Genomic DNA, 13,789 nt, shown 5'->3' with positions numbered 1-13,789 from the left:
TCATCGGGCGGCCGGTCGGGCATGACGTGCTATGCAAGTGTTGCCGCCGCAATCTAGCGTGACAAAGCAAGAAGGACCCCTCCAGAGCTCGGGTGGCGGGGCAGCTACTGCGCCGAAGTCGAACAGCCACCACCCGGGCGCAAGTGGGCTTCCAGCTAGCAACAATTCACAACAGACGCCAGGAACGTGGTTGAGTGGCGCACGAGACAAGGTTTGTTCATCGTTCAAATGGTGCATATGACCATGTCAAATTACAAAAAGGTGGCTACTTCTACTATTTCTTGAACCACTCGAGATCCCAGAGGTAGGCTGTAGTGCCTGGAGGACAAGCGCCGTGTGCCATCTATACCCATAATATGCCCACAGGAGTCCAGTCGGATCCCAACAATAAGAAATGAGGGTATTGATATAAAATGGCCGCCTCTAGCGACCTGCAATAGTACAAAATGGTATCATGTCCCAAACATCCAAGTTCACAATCGCAACGCCATGCTATAACCACAACTAGTCTTGCTCCTAAACTCATAAGACAACGCCCACTCTCGCGACGAAGCAGTACTTCAGTATTTGCCACTTTGCCAACCAAAAACAACTAACTAAGAAACATATGGAAAAGTACCGAGGGTGACAAAGTTAGGAGAGGGTTCTGTAGGGATTGACACTGACAAAGGGAAGGGTTCTGTAAGGACTGACAATGACAAAGGAAATGGCATAATGAGTGGCGTGATGTGGCAAAGTGAAAAATACTGAAGCACAAACGGCGTGCGCAGAGAGCATACTAATCCTGCTCCGACTTCTTGGTGTAGGAGTTTATGCTCGACCGCTTTTGCTTGGAAATGTCCAAGAGCCTAGCGGATCCCGCGCTGAGATGTCTGACATGGTGCTTTCCAAGATCGACACTCCTCGCGCGTTGCACCATCATCGGTTCGGTCTCGAAGGACGGAGAGTCCGGAGAATCTGGAGTAAGTGGTTCCGCAAACTGTTCCTTTGCCGATTCCTCGGCTGCGGACTTGTCATTCGTATAGAAACTTAAAAGGCCTTCTGTCGATTTGACTCGTGGTTGGCGGTGGATGATTGTAGGCTGGCGACCTGGCACTGTTCTGACATGCTCTTCGTCCTCGGATGCCAACTCTTTTGGATCGACAAAAGGATCTTGCTCCTCCTCGACGTCAAGAGCAGCATCAAGGGCCATTAATGCACTGCTTGGCTTCCTGCCAAGAGTGTCGTTGCGGCGCTCATCTGGCTGAGGACTGAGTCTGCGGAAGTACTCATCATCTGCCATGCCCAATTCTTCGTATGATGCGTTGAAAGCTTCGTTGGTTTGCACAGGCGGGGACACTATGCCAGACCGTAGCTGTGATTGGGTTGAAGCTCGTTTTGGTGGCTTGCCAGACAGCCATGACGCTTCGGAATCAACCGAGGCGAGAGACTGTGACATGATGTTGGTGGTTGGTGCATTAGGGCTCACAGGCGAATCTGATCGCCCGCCCATCGAGTTCAACGACTCGACCCGTAAATCTGACGGCATTGGGCTCCTGCGACGAGCAGCAATTGCGCTCGCGTATGGCACATCCGGTGACTCCACTCTGGAGTCAGGTGGTGATATAGGGAATTCTGGCAGATCTTCTCTAAATTTAGACATGGTTCGCCGGGGCACGCTGGACGGATCGCTTGATCTGGATCGGAGCGGTGGGAGGCGCGGTGCCTATCAAGTGGGCGGGTATTGGTTGACGAGCCATGGATTCACGAGAGGTATTGGAGAACGAGATTTCTGAAGGGGTTGTCCGTCCTGGCTCTTGTGAACTGCGCTTGCCTCGTCGGAAGAAAGCTGCGAACACGCCCATGCGCCTGCCATCTGAACTGCGTCGGCGAATTGACCCGCGCTTGGATGGTGTGGTCTCAACCGTATCTACAGCGTGAAGTGAACCACTCCGGAACGGGTCCTGCGGTTGTTCGGAAGAGTCGTCAACCATCTCTTGAGCAAGTTTTTCTGAAATGAGCTCTGGTAGCTGTGACACGTTGGACGGCCCCCGAGCATGAACATGGTTTGAGACACTGCCGCGCGAGTATCGGATGGCGCGGGCATCGGATACCACCGGCTCTTCGGTTGGGCTCTCTAATGGTGTGGGCAATTGGCTGTTCTCGTAGCCCTTTGGTGTTGTAGGCAGTACTAATTGCTGCGGTCGTGGTGGTGGTGTTGATGGGCGGACGTCTTCCATCGGTATTGGAACCTCGCGTTCGATGCCCAAGCCGACCGCGCCCACGGCTTCTCGGCGGGGCGTGGCTGGCGTACCTCCTATTTCTGCAGCGGCATTCTGTTTCTCTGCCCGTCGTTCTAGACGACGTCTGAGGCGTTCTTGCTCGGCCCTTGCTTTCTTGTCCTTGCGCCTCTTATCTCTCTCAAGTATTTCTCGCAACTCTCCCGCATCCAGTGAATCTGCGAGATCGTCTATCCTGCTTGTCCTGTTTTTTTGCTTCTCGTCTCTATTACTCGGCGGCCTCCGTTCTCTCCGGGAGTCATTTCTGCCAGGCAGCGTCGTGGGTGAGCTGCGGTCTGGCGAGTAGTACTGCGAGCCAACAGAGAACCGAATCGTGGGTCGTGGCGAGAACATGTCCAGTGTACTCACGCGAAAGGCGCGGAGCTCCGAGTTGCTCGACATGGATGAGTGTACGGAATCCTCGAAGGGCAGCGATACGTTGGACGTGGGTCGTTCGAAGCGATGGTTGAGTCCGCCCTTGACTTTCTTGCTATCTCTTCGCAGCATGCCACCACCAGAGCTGCCGGCGGGGCGCTTCTGGGGCATGGGAAGAGTCATGGCGCGTATCTCTTCTTCTCGAAGGTGGTCGTGCTCTCTCCGCCGCCTGCTGGAGATGCGGCGGACGAGAGACTCACCGGCAGGGTCCCTGCGCAATGACTGAGGTCGTTGTAGCTTGCGGCGCTCTCGTGCTGCGGCGGGCAGGCTTGAGTGAGAGTGCGACTGGAAATTGTATGGAATGGTACCGCGGTCATGCGCGATGGGCCGTAGGTGAGGACTATGCTGTAGGGCGTGCTGGAGCGGGAGAGCGGTGATGTCTTCGGTACTCGGCGGGGGAAAGTTGGGTCGCAAGGCGGGATGAATGTTCTCGAGCTTCTCCAAGTCGCGCATGGATTCTGCGGATCGCGACGCTGTCCTGCGTCGGCGGGCACTTTGTTGGCGAGTCAAGTGGCTTTGGGCGGCGACGGGCATGTTCCTGTCTGTAACGACAGCGGCTCGACCCTCTTTTAATTTCGCTGGCTTCCCGCTCTTTCTCCGGCCGAAAATCCACGGCATGGCGGGTTCGGTGGTGTCGCGGTGTCGAGAACGTGACTACGCGAAGCGCTCGAAGGCCATCATGGCGATGGGTCGGGAAGTCGGAAGGGGCAGTGGCGATGGAGTGGCGAACAGGGGCGCATGCAGTAGGAACTTCAGGGTAAACGGTAAACGGTAAACGGTAAACGGGCGGGCCACAACGTTGTTCAAGTGAGGGTCGCAAGGAGAATGTTGTCAGGTAAGGGAGTGCCTGTGAGTGGAACAGCTGGCGTGACGGAGCGAGGTGCGGATGCCCAGGTGTGATCGATGCAAGCGAACTTCAACCACGAGGGGCCGGTTTCCAAAAATACCCACGGCCGTGGTGAAAAGGCAGCGGCGAGTGTGTTTCGGGCAATTACGTATCAAACCCTTGCAGGGCATCGTCTACCTTAAGACCCAGCCCGCCCATGTTGACCAGGGCGCACCACAACAAGGCCGGGACTGTGTGCGCATCTCTGGGCCTCTCCAATGTCCATCGCCGCTGATCGACATTGAACCCAGCACCCGCCATTCGCCCGTCGTTTTGTGGCAAGCTCTAATTGCTCTGCTAACAGCGTGCGCGTGCAGCGAATCACGGTAACTCCCTCCCCCAGCAGCGCATCTCCTTGCGAGCTGCTCATCTCGACCACGGCCGCTAGCCGATCACCTGGACGCAGACAAGCTCGAAACTTTGGTTGGTGTCAGAGACTCGCAGCGACAGCTCACACTCTAGAACGGAATTGCGCACTGTAGCGCTGCGGAAAGTATTGATTCCCAGCGGGATACGTAGTCGGTCGTGCATCGGACATTCACCCGTTCTTATCCAATGACGTAGCTCCACGCTCCACTCGGAGCCCTCCTGCAGCTTCTCCAGGTCGAGATGCCTTTGCGCTTGCCGAGCTCATCCCACTCAGGTACCCGCAGACTTGGAACATGCACGCGCCGGTGCGTCCAGACTGGATCGAGACGCCCTCTGCCTTACTGGAATCCATGAGCGAGTCCCTTGCACAGTTGTCGAGAACGAGGAATTGCCTGTGGAACGGCAACGATGCACACATCGCGTGTTGAAGCCCCATCTGCAGCCCATCCATTAGCGGTCTTGTTTCAGTTGCCAGATGCTGTGTTTGACCCTGTCTGACGTTCAGGTGGCGTCCATGCTAGACCTTAGAAGCATGGCATTATTGCGCTCTCGACGCTCGAATACGTCAAGCCATGTCATCATAAGTACAATCCGCGAACTATGCCCATCTGCTTAGAGACTTGGTCTGGTCCAGCACAGTCATGGTTCATCGTTTAGTTTCAACTCACCTGTTTTCGAGGGAAGACACGTAGGTTCTTGCATTAGCGGTCGGTATCAATCGGCGGACTTGCGTCAATCGCCGTGAAACATACTGTCCTAGGTCGGTATAGATTTTGTGAGCTACTAGCTAGCTGTGATCACAACACTTTGCTCGCCCTGATTTTGAGTCGTTCTACATGCTGTCTCGTCACAAACCCAGCTTTACCACAACACATGCGCGTTCTCACGGCATATGCGAGCATTCGCGAACTCGACAGCTGCTGTCAGATATGTTACGACCGCCGTGTGGTTCTGAGGCGGAAATTCTGAGTGCGTCCTGTGCAATAGCCAATAGTTCGAACACTATGTGCAGGCTGCATGCAGATGTATACAAAGCTAAGGTTGTACTCACATGATCCTGCTTCGTGAGAGCGTCGGCAACGGGCCCGCATCGTAGCGAGGACACAGACACATCCGTGGCACCCCTTTCAAGTACTATTGGACAGTCTAGACATGAACGCGAACGAGGTTGGTTGATCATTGTTGCCGTGTGGCAACGGCTGCGCTATGACACGTGGAGTTTATGTACTGAGGCTCAATCGTTGACCAGTATAATCCATATATTGCTTGCGTCTTGTAGATGTAAGGCAGGTGGATGGCTAGTTCCAGATGATATCGTCAGGCAAGGGATCACAGTGATACAACAAGTCTTGGATCGATAGTTCTCACTAGCACCTCATCCTTCTATGCATCATATCAGAGTTGATTTTCTGTAGCCGCCTAAGGCTAACATCATCCCCCAGAGCTAGCTTCGCCGCCGTTTTCACGTCGCCATCACTGATTCGGTGTGGAAGGTCTGACCTGTAACATATCTCGATACCCCCGGAAACCAGCGCTCTTCGAGCCCCAGCCTGCGCTTTTATTGCATGCACCGCTGATACAAGGGTCGAAGCTACGTTCGATGTCTTTATGAACACTAAGTTAGCAGGATGTTATGTGGACATCGTGGACTTCCCGACATGTACGGTGAGCCGTTCTGATCGTTATCTAAACTAGGCTCGCTTGAAAACGGCATCGAGACCTGGGTGGACAATGACCGAGAATACTTCTGGTCTTGAACTCCAGACACAAGTGATCTCGGGGCAAAGGGGTGCAACAGATAGTACATTGCTTTCATACCGCTATACTATTTCCACGCGGACGAATAGTCGCTGCTATGTCATTTGGTTACTACGACCGCAGTCCTCAACACGCATAAGTGGATTATCGCACATATGTCACAGACACTTTACTACAGATTAGAGCCATTCGTTCGCATTGCTACTACACGCCAGGATGAAGACTCCTGGTGCAGCACAAGCAATAGGGTCGGATATCATCAGGAGAGTAGGTAAATGAGTGGCTGCATCGTTGAAAAGTACCCCAGAACAGTGTGACCGAGGGTAATTAGATAGTACTTTTTACAAAAGCAAACATCTACGTGTATCATTGTGGAGCTCGTGGCATTCAGGGTTCAAATGTTAATGTTCGCCAGCGTGATTGGCTATACCGAATAGAGAATAGCGCATCAGCACTGTCATCGCAATCGCCGATGGGTAAAGGTAAACAAACAGAACCCATCAACACCACACCGCCGATGGGTAAAGGTAAACAAACAGAACCCATCAACACCAAACTGATCGACTCACTAAGGCACACGCAACAACCATTGAATAATATATACCGCCAACATGTCGTACAATCCACGCATGAGCATGGCTCCTCGCGGCACTTCAACGAACCAGCGAGCTCCAGCTGGCAACGAACATGATGCCTTCATGACTTTGGTATGCGCCCACCGTGTCGCTCAAGCAGCGCATTGCTAATGGACCCGTAGCCTGACAATGAGATCGCCGGCTGCATCACGGACATTGGAATCAAATTCAGTGTACAGGACTTACAGAAACCGAACCCGCAAATCATCCAGAAGGTCTTCGAGTGGCTCGCCGAATTGTTGATGAACACTACGCGCGAAGTTGTTGCGCCTGCTATGCGCGCCGCGGCCGAGGACATGTGTGGCGACGACGCAGAGCGCATCTTCACAAGCGACACGCGAGACCTGATGGGCTTCTTTGTCGTCCTGAGGAAGCTTTTGCGCGAGGTTAGTTGCATGCTCTGGAACACACTGCTCAACGTTGCTGACAGATGGAATCAGTGCGGCATCCATGATTTTACATTCAACGACCTATACAAGCCTACGCATGGCCGCCTCGTCAAGATCTTCTCATACATGATCAACTTCATCCGCTTCCGCGAATCGCAAACCGAGGTTATTGACGAGCATTTCAACAAAGCCGAACGCACCAAGCTTCGAATCGAACAGCTATACGACGACAAGCAAGCAAAGGAGCTGCAGCTCGCAGATCTCGAGCGCAACCGCGCCGCAACCCAAAGGTTGATGCAAGAGAAAGAGAAGCGCAACAACGATATCAAGAATAGGTTGCGGGAATTAAAGAACGCACAAGAGGCGGTTGCAGAAAAGTTGGAGCGCGCAAGAGCGGAGCAAAACAGACTGAAGGAACTCCTGCAACAGAAGGCCGAGAACAAGGAGAACGTGCAGCGGGAGGTCCTGAAGCTCAAGCCGTACACACAACAGAGCCCGACAGCTCTCGAGGAATCTCTGCGCGACCTGAATGACAGACTCACTGGAGACAAGGCCCAAATTGACACCCTAGATCGCCGCGCACGAGCTCTCCAGACTTCGACCGACTCGTTTGGCGTCGTCGCAACCGACGTCACTTCATGCACTCGATTACTAACCGACGTGCAAGCCGACTTGACCAAGGAAGAGGAGGAACTCGCAAAGGCAGCGAGACACAGGGACGCTCTTGCGGACCGAAGCAACAACGTGCGCGACGTCGAAAGACAAGAACGACTTCTGCAAAAACAGCTCGGCAATATCAACGCACGCACAGACAAACTGAAGACTAAGGCCGACGAGGAAGCAGAGCGTGCTCGGAAACGCATGGAAGAACTACGCGACACGCACTCCAAGTTGGCTGAGGAGAGGGGAGAGAAGGGCCGTGAGATGGAGAGGAGGCGCGTCCGTATAGAGCAGACTGAGAAGAAGATGGCAGAGCTCAAGGACAATATAGAGAATGAGGTCCATGCCGCTCATGACGAGTACCTGAAGATGGAGAGTCACATCAAACTCTACATCACGGACATGGAACAGGCCATATGATTGTCCAATCGACAAGTATATTGTGCCTCGGACAGTACTATATTGGCGTTCGGAATGTTTTGGCTAGTTTTGAGATTGGCTGAGTAGTTGCGCAATGATACCATTTCTTTCTGTCCAATATTCGTCTGATCAACCACGCCTCCAAGGTGTACATACGTTCATTCTCTCTGACTGCGAGATGAGATGTGCATCTTATTCTCTTTATTGACACTCGGAATTGCATCTAGTGCATGTAGACTATACCCAGGCTTCGCGAGTGGAGTCGCTGCCATGGAGGTACTCAACGGCTTGGAGTAGGGTATATAAAGGTCCTTCGCCACAGACTGTTCTCTTTTCCTTCTCCTTCGACTCCCCCATCGCGACAGCAAATCATCACCGTGGATCAAATGATTCTGCACGAATCATGAGTTCTTCTCTTGTTCTACACGACTCAGAGTCTGATCACTAATGCATCCGTTTTCGTAACATCAACAAATGTGACCCGATGGTTTGCTGGACCGTGGGAAGACCGTGAGCCTTCCACAGTGGTACTGATTTGGCCATATATCTCAACCTCCCCCAATCTCAAAACCATGTTCCCGGGAACCATCCGCCCGGAAACCATCCGGCAAGAGACGAACGAAGATGGTTCATGAGGCGATGACGACCTTCACGCCAAGCTGTACTAGACGTGATTCCGGCAGGTGCAAGGCTTTTTGGCGCTTGGCAACCACGATCATCTTTCTTGTGACCTTCTCTTCCGGACACAGCACCGTCTTCGAGAAGGTAAGGTCATGATAAGAGTGGACCGAATTATGTCGCATGCACAGATTACTTGCATTTACCCACCGACTGGGATGCGAGGCGGGAAGGTATATGAGATGTTTTCTCCCGCGACATTGGCAGCGCATCCCATTGTCACCTAAATTGGGTTCAAGATATTCAAAGTCAAAATGAAGGTTCAGTGCGGTCTGTCTGCTGCTTTTGCGGCTCAGGCGCTGGGTGCAGCATTTCCTGCCACCACTTACGGTGACAAGCTTCGGCCCCTGATATCGTCGGAGAAGATCCAGAAATTGATTACCACTGATGGGTAGGAGGTTCAAGACTTGTTACGTCTGCCACAACTGACTTTTGTTCCAGACTCATGGGCAACTTGGAGGCATTCCAAGCAATTGCCGAGGCCAACGGAGGAAATCGCGCTTTTGGATTGCCGGGCTACGCAGCTTCTGTCGATTACATCGTGTCGCAAACGAAGAATGCTAGCAACTTCCGTACTTGGGTGCAAGACTTTCCCGCCCTGTTCAACCGGGTGGACTCGATCAAATTCAGCATCAGTAATTCGTCCCTTTACGTTATCGGGCTATCGTACTCTCCTTCCACATCAGCTGAAGGTTTGACTGCCCCTCTCGTGCTCGGAGTCGCGGGAGCTGAGGGTTGCACCAACGCGGCATACGAAAATTTGGATGTTAGGACAAGATTGTGCTAGTGCAAAGATTCAGTTGTCCTGATGGAACAACGCTCGCAGGCCGCATGAAGCCAGCCGCGGCCGCCGGTGCAGCAGCAGTCATCTTATACAGTGATCTGCCTACTCAGGTAACTGCCGGCACACTTTCCAACCCCAACCCCGAGGAATACGTACCAACTGGCTACATCAACAAAGCCGATGGGGAAGCTTTAGTTGCACGACTACAAGCTGGTGAAGCCATTGAGGCATACTTCCAACAAACCCAGATTGTTGAGACCAGGATTACGCAGAACGTCTTCTCAGAGACGGTTGATGGTGACCCGAACAATGTCGTTATGCTTGGTGCTCATCTGGACAGCGTGCAAGCTGGCCCGGGAATCAACGACGATGGTTCCGGCTCGACCTTGATCCTCGAAATCAAACGGGCGCTCGAGAAATTCCGCGTCAAGAACAAGGTCCGCTTCGCTTGGTGGGGCGCCGAAGAGAATGGTCTGCTTGGATCAAAGTACTACGTAAGTTGCTCTTGTGAGAAATGTTTATTGGGCATGACTGACCTTGTACCTCCTGGTCTGTTAGACCCAGAATCTGAATGCATCGGAAGCCAACAAGATCCTTACTTATCTCAACTTCGATATGGTTTCCAAAGGCTACTTTGGTGTCTTTGACGGAGATGGCAGCTCTTTCAATCTATCTGGGGCTCCTGGATCAGCCGCGATCGAGAAGCTCTTTGCTGAGCACTTCACAAAGAACGGTGTAAACGTGACTGCGGCTCGCTTTACGGGTGGTAGTGACTACCAGTCATTTATGAACATCGGAAAGCCCGTTGGCGGTCTCCACACCGGCACTGGAGTAGATCAAGACCCTTGCTACCACCAAGCATGCGACACCTACGACAACCCAAACCCTACCACACTGACAATCAATGCCAAGGTAAGGAGAGTTACCCGTGCATTGACCACTATGCTAACCGTTATGGTAGGCTGCTGCCCATGTGTTATCAGTGCTGTCAACCAGGGGCGGGGAGTTCATTCCTAAGAGCCCAGTCAATGCAAGCATGATCACGCCCAGAGGTCTTGCCACTCTGGATATCCAGTGGACCGCTCCCGAAGAGGGTGAGAGGCACACGGGTACATGCGGCTTCGAGGTCTAGATATGGAGCCAATGAGGCACAATGAGCCTGTAGGACTTTTTATGAAAAAAAAAACAATGCCTGAATTCAAACGACCTTGGACGAACATTTCCGCACATTGCTGTAGTTTCACGTATTTCGCTATTTTACACCCTGAAAATATGACGGCTCCTGGGGGTCTTCGAAAATTCACGATTTGACATTTGGTACGAAATAGTATTGCGTGTACCTCCGGCTCGCAACCTGCCAACAATGCCAGACAGGAGCCGTTCGCATTCTACTAGGCCTCTCTTTGCTTCCCCTCGAGTCATCCGACAGAAAGTACTACACGTCCCATCTGTGAGCCTTGTAATACGACAAGGACAGTATTCTGTGCACTCTCTGCGTTCTACAGTTTTACGTGCTCTCTTTGCTTGGGCTTGGCATTTAGCTGAGAGACATTCACAACATGGAGCTATCTCGCATTAATGTGATATTTCGTCATGTCAGAAAACTGCGCCTAGGACTGCAAATATGCATACTTGCAGTTGGAAAGTGGTTAGAGTAGGCGCTGGTCCACAACCTCCTGTATGTCTTCAGGTTATTCTGTGATGTAGAGAGAATGAAACATAGTACAATGCGGTGCTACCTAATCCATGATCAGTACGTGAAAGGTGCTTAGAAGCACTGTGAAGACATTCAGGCTGGCAGGTCATCAACTGTGAATAGCTACGATGCTTGGTGTCGCGTGCATTATGCAATACCAGCACCTCACAGTTCTGTATCAAGAGCCCTGTTATCTCTCTTGGAACAAGTCCTCAGAGAAGATGACAACCCAGCTAAAACACCTGTAGCTTGCCATAATCTCGCAATACGTTAACAGCGTTCATGGAAATGCTGATCTGTCCCGACTTTGACCCACCGCCACCCTGCATCAACACCCAAGAACTTAAGAAGTTGATCTGCAGTAAGAACAATGTTTCGATCGCTAACGAGCTGGTATCGTAGAGATGCCTGTTCGATATCTGCAACTCTAGATCGTTGTTTGAGTAGTCATCGGGACGACTTGCCTCGGAAAGAGGTTCAGTCAGAGCAGTTACCGTAGTCTTTGGCTCTTCTGAATTAGTGATCACTTTGATAGTGATGGAATTGTATTTGAATTTCTTAGCCCTCTTCTTCAGGGAGTGTCCGGGGCTTGTCCATGTCATCCCGAAGGAAGGATTAATAGGCCATTTTAAGAATTCACATGTTATATTGATGACTTTCATAGTCATATAATGCCTCCAAATCATGGTTGAGTTGTGCGTGCCATCTTCCCAGACGTTCTCGAGGTTTCTGTACGTCTTCAACTGTTAGTACAGCGACCTGATGAAATCAAGATCTATTGCACTATTCATGTTCTTCTAGTAAGACTTCCCTGTGGTGTCCTTCTTTGAAACTATAGGGCGTCGAAAAAATCCGTGCCTGTCTGTGCTCAACGAGAAGAGGTGGAAAGGTAGCCTGTATAAAGTCAAAGATTTCTATAGAATCACTTAGTGTATCTTACAGCTGCGTATATATTTAGGCTCCTCTAATCTCCTTAGAAGTAGAACTCTATAGACTATCAGCTCATATTGTGTAGGTGCATAGCACGCACGAGTTTTGCTGCTGTCTGGTGGCGCTCTCACCTTCACCATGCCGTTACCCCGACTAAGCGAAACGAATTCGCAGATAGCGCCTTTCGCTCTACCATCCAAGAACGTTTCTTTACAACGCACAGTCTCTTGCGCCCTCACATACCTCTCTCCCCGAAAATCCTCTCGTCAGTTTCCTGTGCCACGCGGAGAAATCTATAAATCAATATTCTTGGCCCCATATGGGTACCACAGTGCTCCATACAATAGCACTGGCGCCGCCTACGGGCCGCAAGATTCATATCAGGCGCATTTGGTGCGTGGACTCACGCCTTTTTAGGCGGCAACTCAACCTTATTCTGACCCAAGGGTCTTGCCTTATGTACACCAGTCGTATGTTCCTCCCCCGCCCCAGCCTTCTGGCGGTTTCTATGGGTATTCCCCAGCTCCGTTTCGCCAGTCTTCTGGTGGTTATAATTATTCTGACGAGAGCATAAACTCTCATGGTGTCGTTTCTACTCATATAGGCAGTTCAGGTCAGCATGCTCCTCCTTCAACTACAAATGAGCAGCATCTCCAACCTGGTGGGCTCGCTCCCGCGTCGGATGAGCGAGTCTTGAAGGATGGACAGGTTCCCTCAGTATCTGCTGTAATCTGGCAAGATAAACTCATCCGTCTTTATGGCGGGTCCGCAATGGACGCCCCCGAGCGTCGCAATGGCCAGTAGGACATTGGTCCTCCTTCACGCCACAATGATGGCGGTTGTCCTTCACACCAACAGGTCGGTGGTACTCCTGCTCGCCAACAAGTTGATCGCTCAACTGATCGCGAACAATTCAACGGCACGTCTCCATTGCAAAACACTCCTTTGAGCGCCCCTGTTCGTTCAGAAGACGATTCTTCGGGTACAAACGATGCTGAACAGAGTGTTGAATCTCGCTCGAGCACAACTTCTGCGCCAGTGGAGCAGGAATTGTTTGTCGACCAGAACCCTGACAACATGAATGTCCATGGTGCCGAACAAAACGTCGAAGGATGTGAAGAACATAATGCGGCTTTGGCATTACGGGTAAAGCAAACTGGAGAGGAGTCGGAACCCCTCCAGGGACAACTGGAGCCCCTCCAGGCGCAGTTGGTAGTCGACACCGCGCGAAATATGGCTGTCCGAGCCGAATTAAATAGCCTCCAGTCGGAGTATGAAGGCTTGGATTAACATAGGTTGGGTTTGGAAGGTCAGATAATTGACTTGGATGCGCACAATGGGTAGACTACGCAGATGCTCGCAAGGGCTGAGTAGACAAAGTCCCCTGGAAGACAATTATAGCCGTCGCGGCACGACATACAGGGTTTATAATAGCATGTAAAAGCTCGTCAGAGAATTCATGTTGTTACCAAGTCTCTATCCTTTGTGAACAGTGCTTTCTGCTGCCAGCTTCTCGTCACACAAAATCTTTGACTTATGATGCTTGTTTCATTTCTGTATGTATCTGCTCCTACGGTTTATCTAGGCGTCCGTGAGTCCTCACCTTCACCGTAAAATCGTGACAACAAGACTAAAGCTTGGTTTGGTTAGCGTGCTTCGAGCCGACACCGATATCTCCAACTTCGCAACCAGTCCTTTACTCGCAAATTTACTGTTGTCGCGGTAAGCTTCCTCTCGTGTTACTCCATCGACTCGTACTAACAAGTGCGAAGCATTCTTTCTACAATGCCTCACCGATGGCAATCAAGGTCACGCGACCGGCGTGACCAACGTCGCTCCTCTACACGGACATACCGAGCCCATAGGAGTTATTTATCTCCTTCTCCACGGC

General features: G+C 51.7%; 6 protein-coding genes across 6 annotated transcripts; 3 read left to right on the top strand and 3 right to left on the bottom strand.

Annotated features, from left to right (window-relative positions):
• Positions 1–251: 251 nt before the first annotated feature.
• Positions 252–1,438, bottom strand: SNOG_20104 (hypothetical protein; the record flags this gene model as incomplete). Its single annotated transcript, XM_001799200.1, has 1 exon — positions 252–1,438. One exon carries the CDS (start codon positions 1,436–1,438, stop codon positions 779–781), a length of 660 nt encoding a protein of 219 aa, XP_001799252.1. The 3' UTR covers positions 252–778.
• A 196-nt stretch (positions 1,439–1,634) lies between these two features.
• Positions 1,635–3,227, bottom strand: SNOG_08947 (hypothetical protein; the record flags this gene model as incomplete). The annotated part of the gene is made up of 1 exon (XM_001799199.1): positions 1,635–3,227. The coding sequence occupies one exon, from the start codon at positions 3,225–3,227 to the stop codon at positions 1,635–1,637; it is 1,593 nt and encodes a 530-aa protein (XP_001799251.1).
• Positions 3,228–4,117: 890 nt separating this feature from the next.
• On the bottom strand, positions 4,118–5,128 carry SNOG_08946 (hypothetical protein; the record flags this gene model as incomplete). The annotated part of the gene is made up of 3 exons (XM_001799198.1): positions 4,118–4,289; positions 4,617–4,699; positions 5,000–5,128. 3 exons carry the CDS (start codon positions 5,126–5,128, stop codon positions 4,118–4,120), a joined length of 384 nt encoding a protein of 127 aa, XP_001799250.1.
• A 1,189-nt stretch (positions 5,129–6,317) lies between these two features.
• SNOG_08945 (hypothetical protein) lies at positions 6,318–7,810 on the top strand (the record flags this gene model as incomplete). The annotated part of the gene is made up of 2 exons (XM_001799197.1): positions 6,318–6,413; positions 6,464–7,810. The coding sequence occupies 2 exons, from the start codon at positions 6,318–6,320 to the stop codon at positions 7,808–7,810; spliced, it is 1,443 nt and encodes a 480-aa protein (XP_001799249.1).
• A 932-nt stretch (positions 7,811–8,742) lies between these two features.
• SNOG_08944 (hypothetical protein) lies at positions 8,743–10,404 on the top strand (the record flags this gene model as incomplete). Its single annotated transcript, XM_001799196.1, has 5 exons — positions 8,743–8,879; positions 8,930–9,123; positions 9,315–9,766; positions 9,837–10,141; positions 10,269–10,404. The coding sequence occupies 5 exons, from the start codon at positions 8,743–8,745 to the stop codon at positions 10,402–10,404; spliced, it is 1,224 nt and encodes a 407-aa protein (XP_001799248.1).
• Positions 10,405–12,036: 1,632 nt separating this feature from the next.
• Positions 12,037–13,188, top strand: SNOG_08943 (hypothetical protein; the record flags this gene model as incomplete). Its single annotated transcript, XM_001799195.1, has 3 exons — positions 12,037–12,291; positions 12,367–12,615; positions 12,757–13,188. The coding sequence occupies 3 exons, from the start codon at positions 12,037–12,039 to the stop codon at positions 13,186–13,188; spliced, it is 936 nt and encodes a 311-aa protein (XP_001799247.1).
• Between the last annotated feature and the right edge of the window lie 601 nt (positions 13,189–13,789).

This window comes from Parastagonospora nodorum (assembly GCF_000146915.1).
Source record: "Parastagonospora nodorum SN15 chromosome Unknown scaffold_13, whole genome shotgun sequence".
In the NCBI taxonomy this organism is placed as follows: domain Eukaryota; kingdom Fungi; phylum Ascomycota; class Dothideomycetes; order Pleosporales; family Phaeosphaeriaceae; genus Parastagonospora; species Parastagonospora nodorum.
The sequence above is the reverse complement of the archived record's forward strand: the minus strand, read 5'-3'. Positions and strand labels throughout refer to the sequence as shown.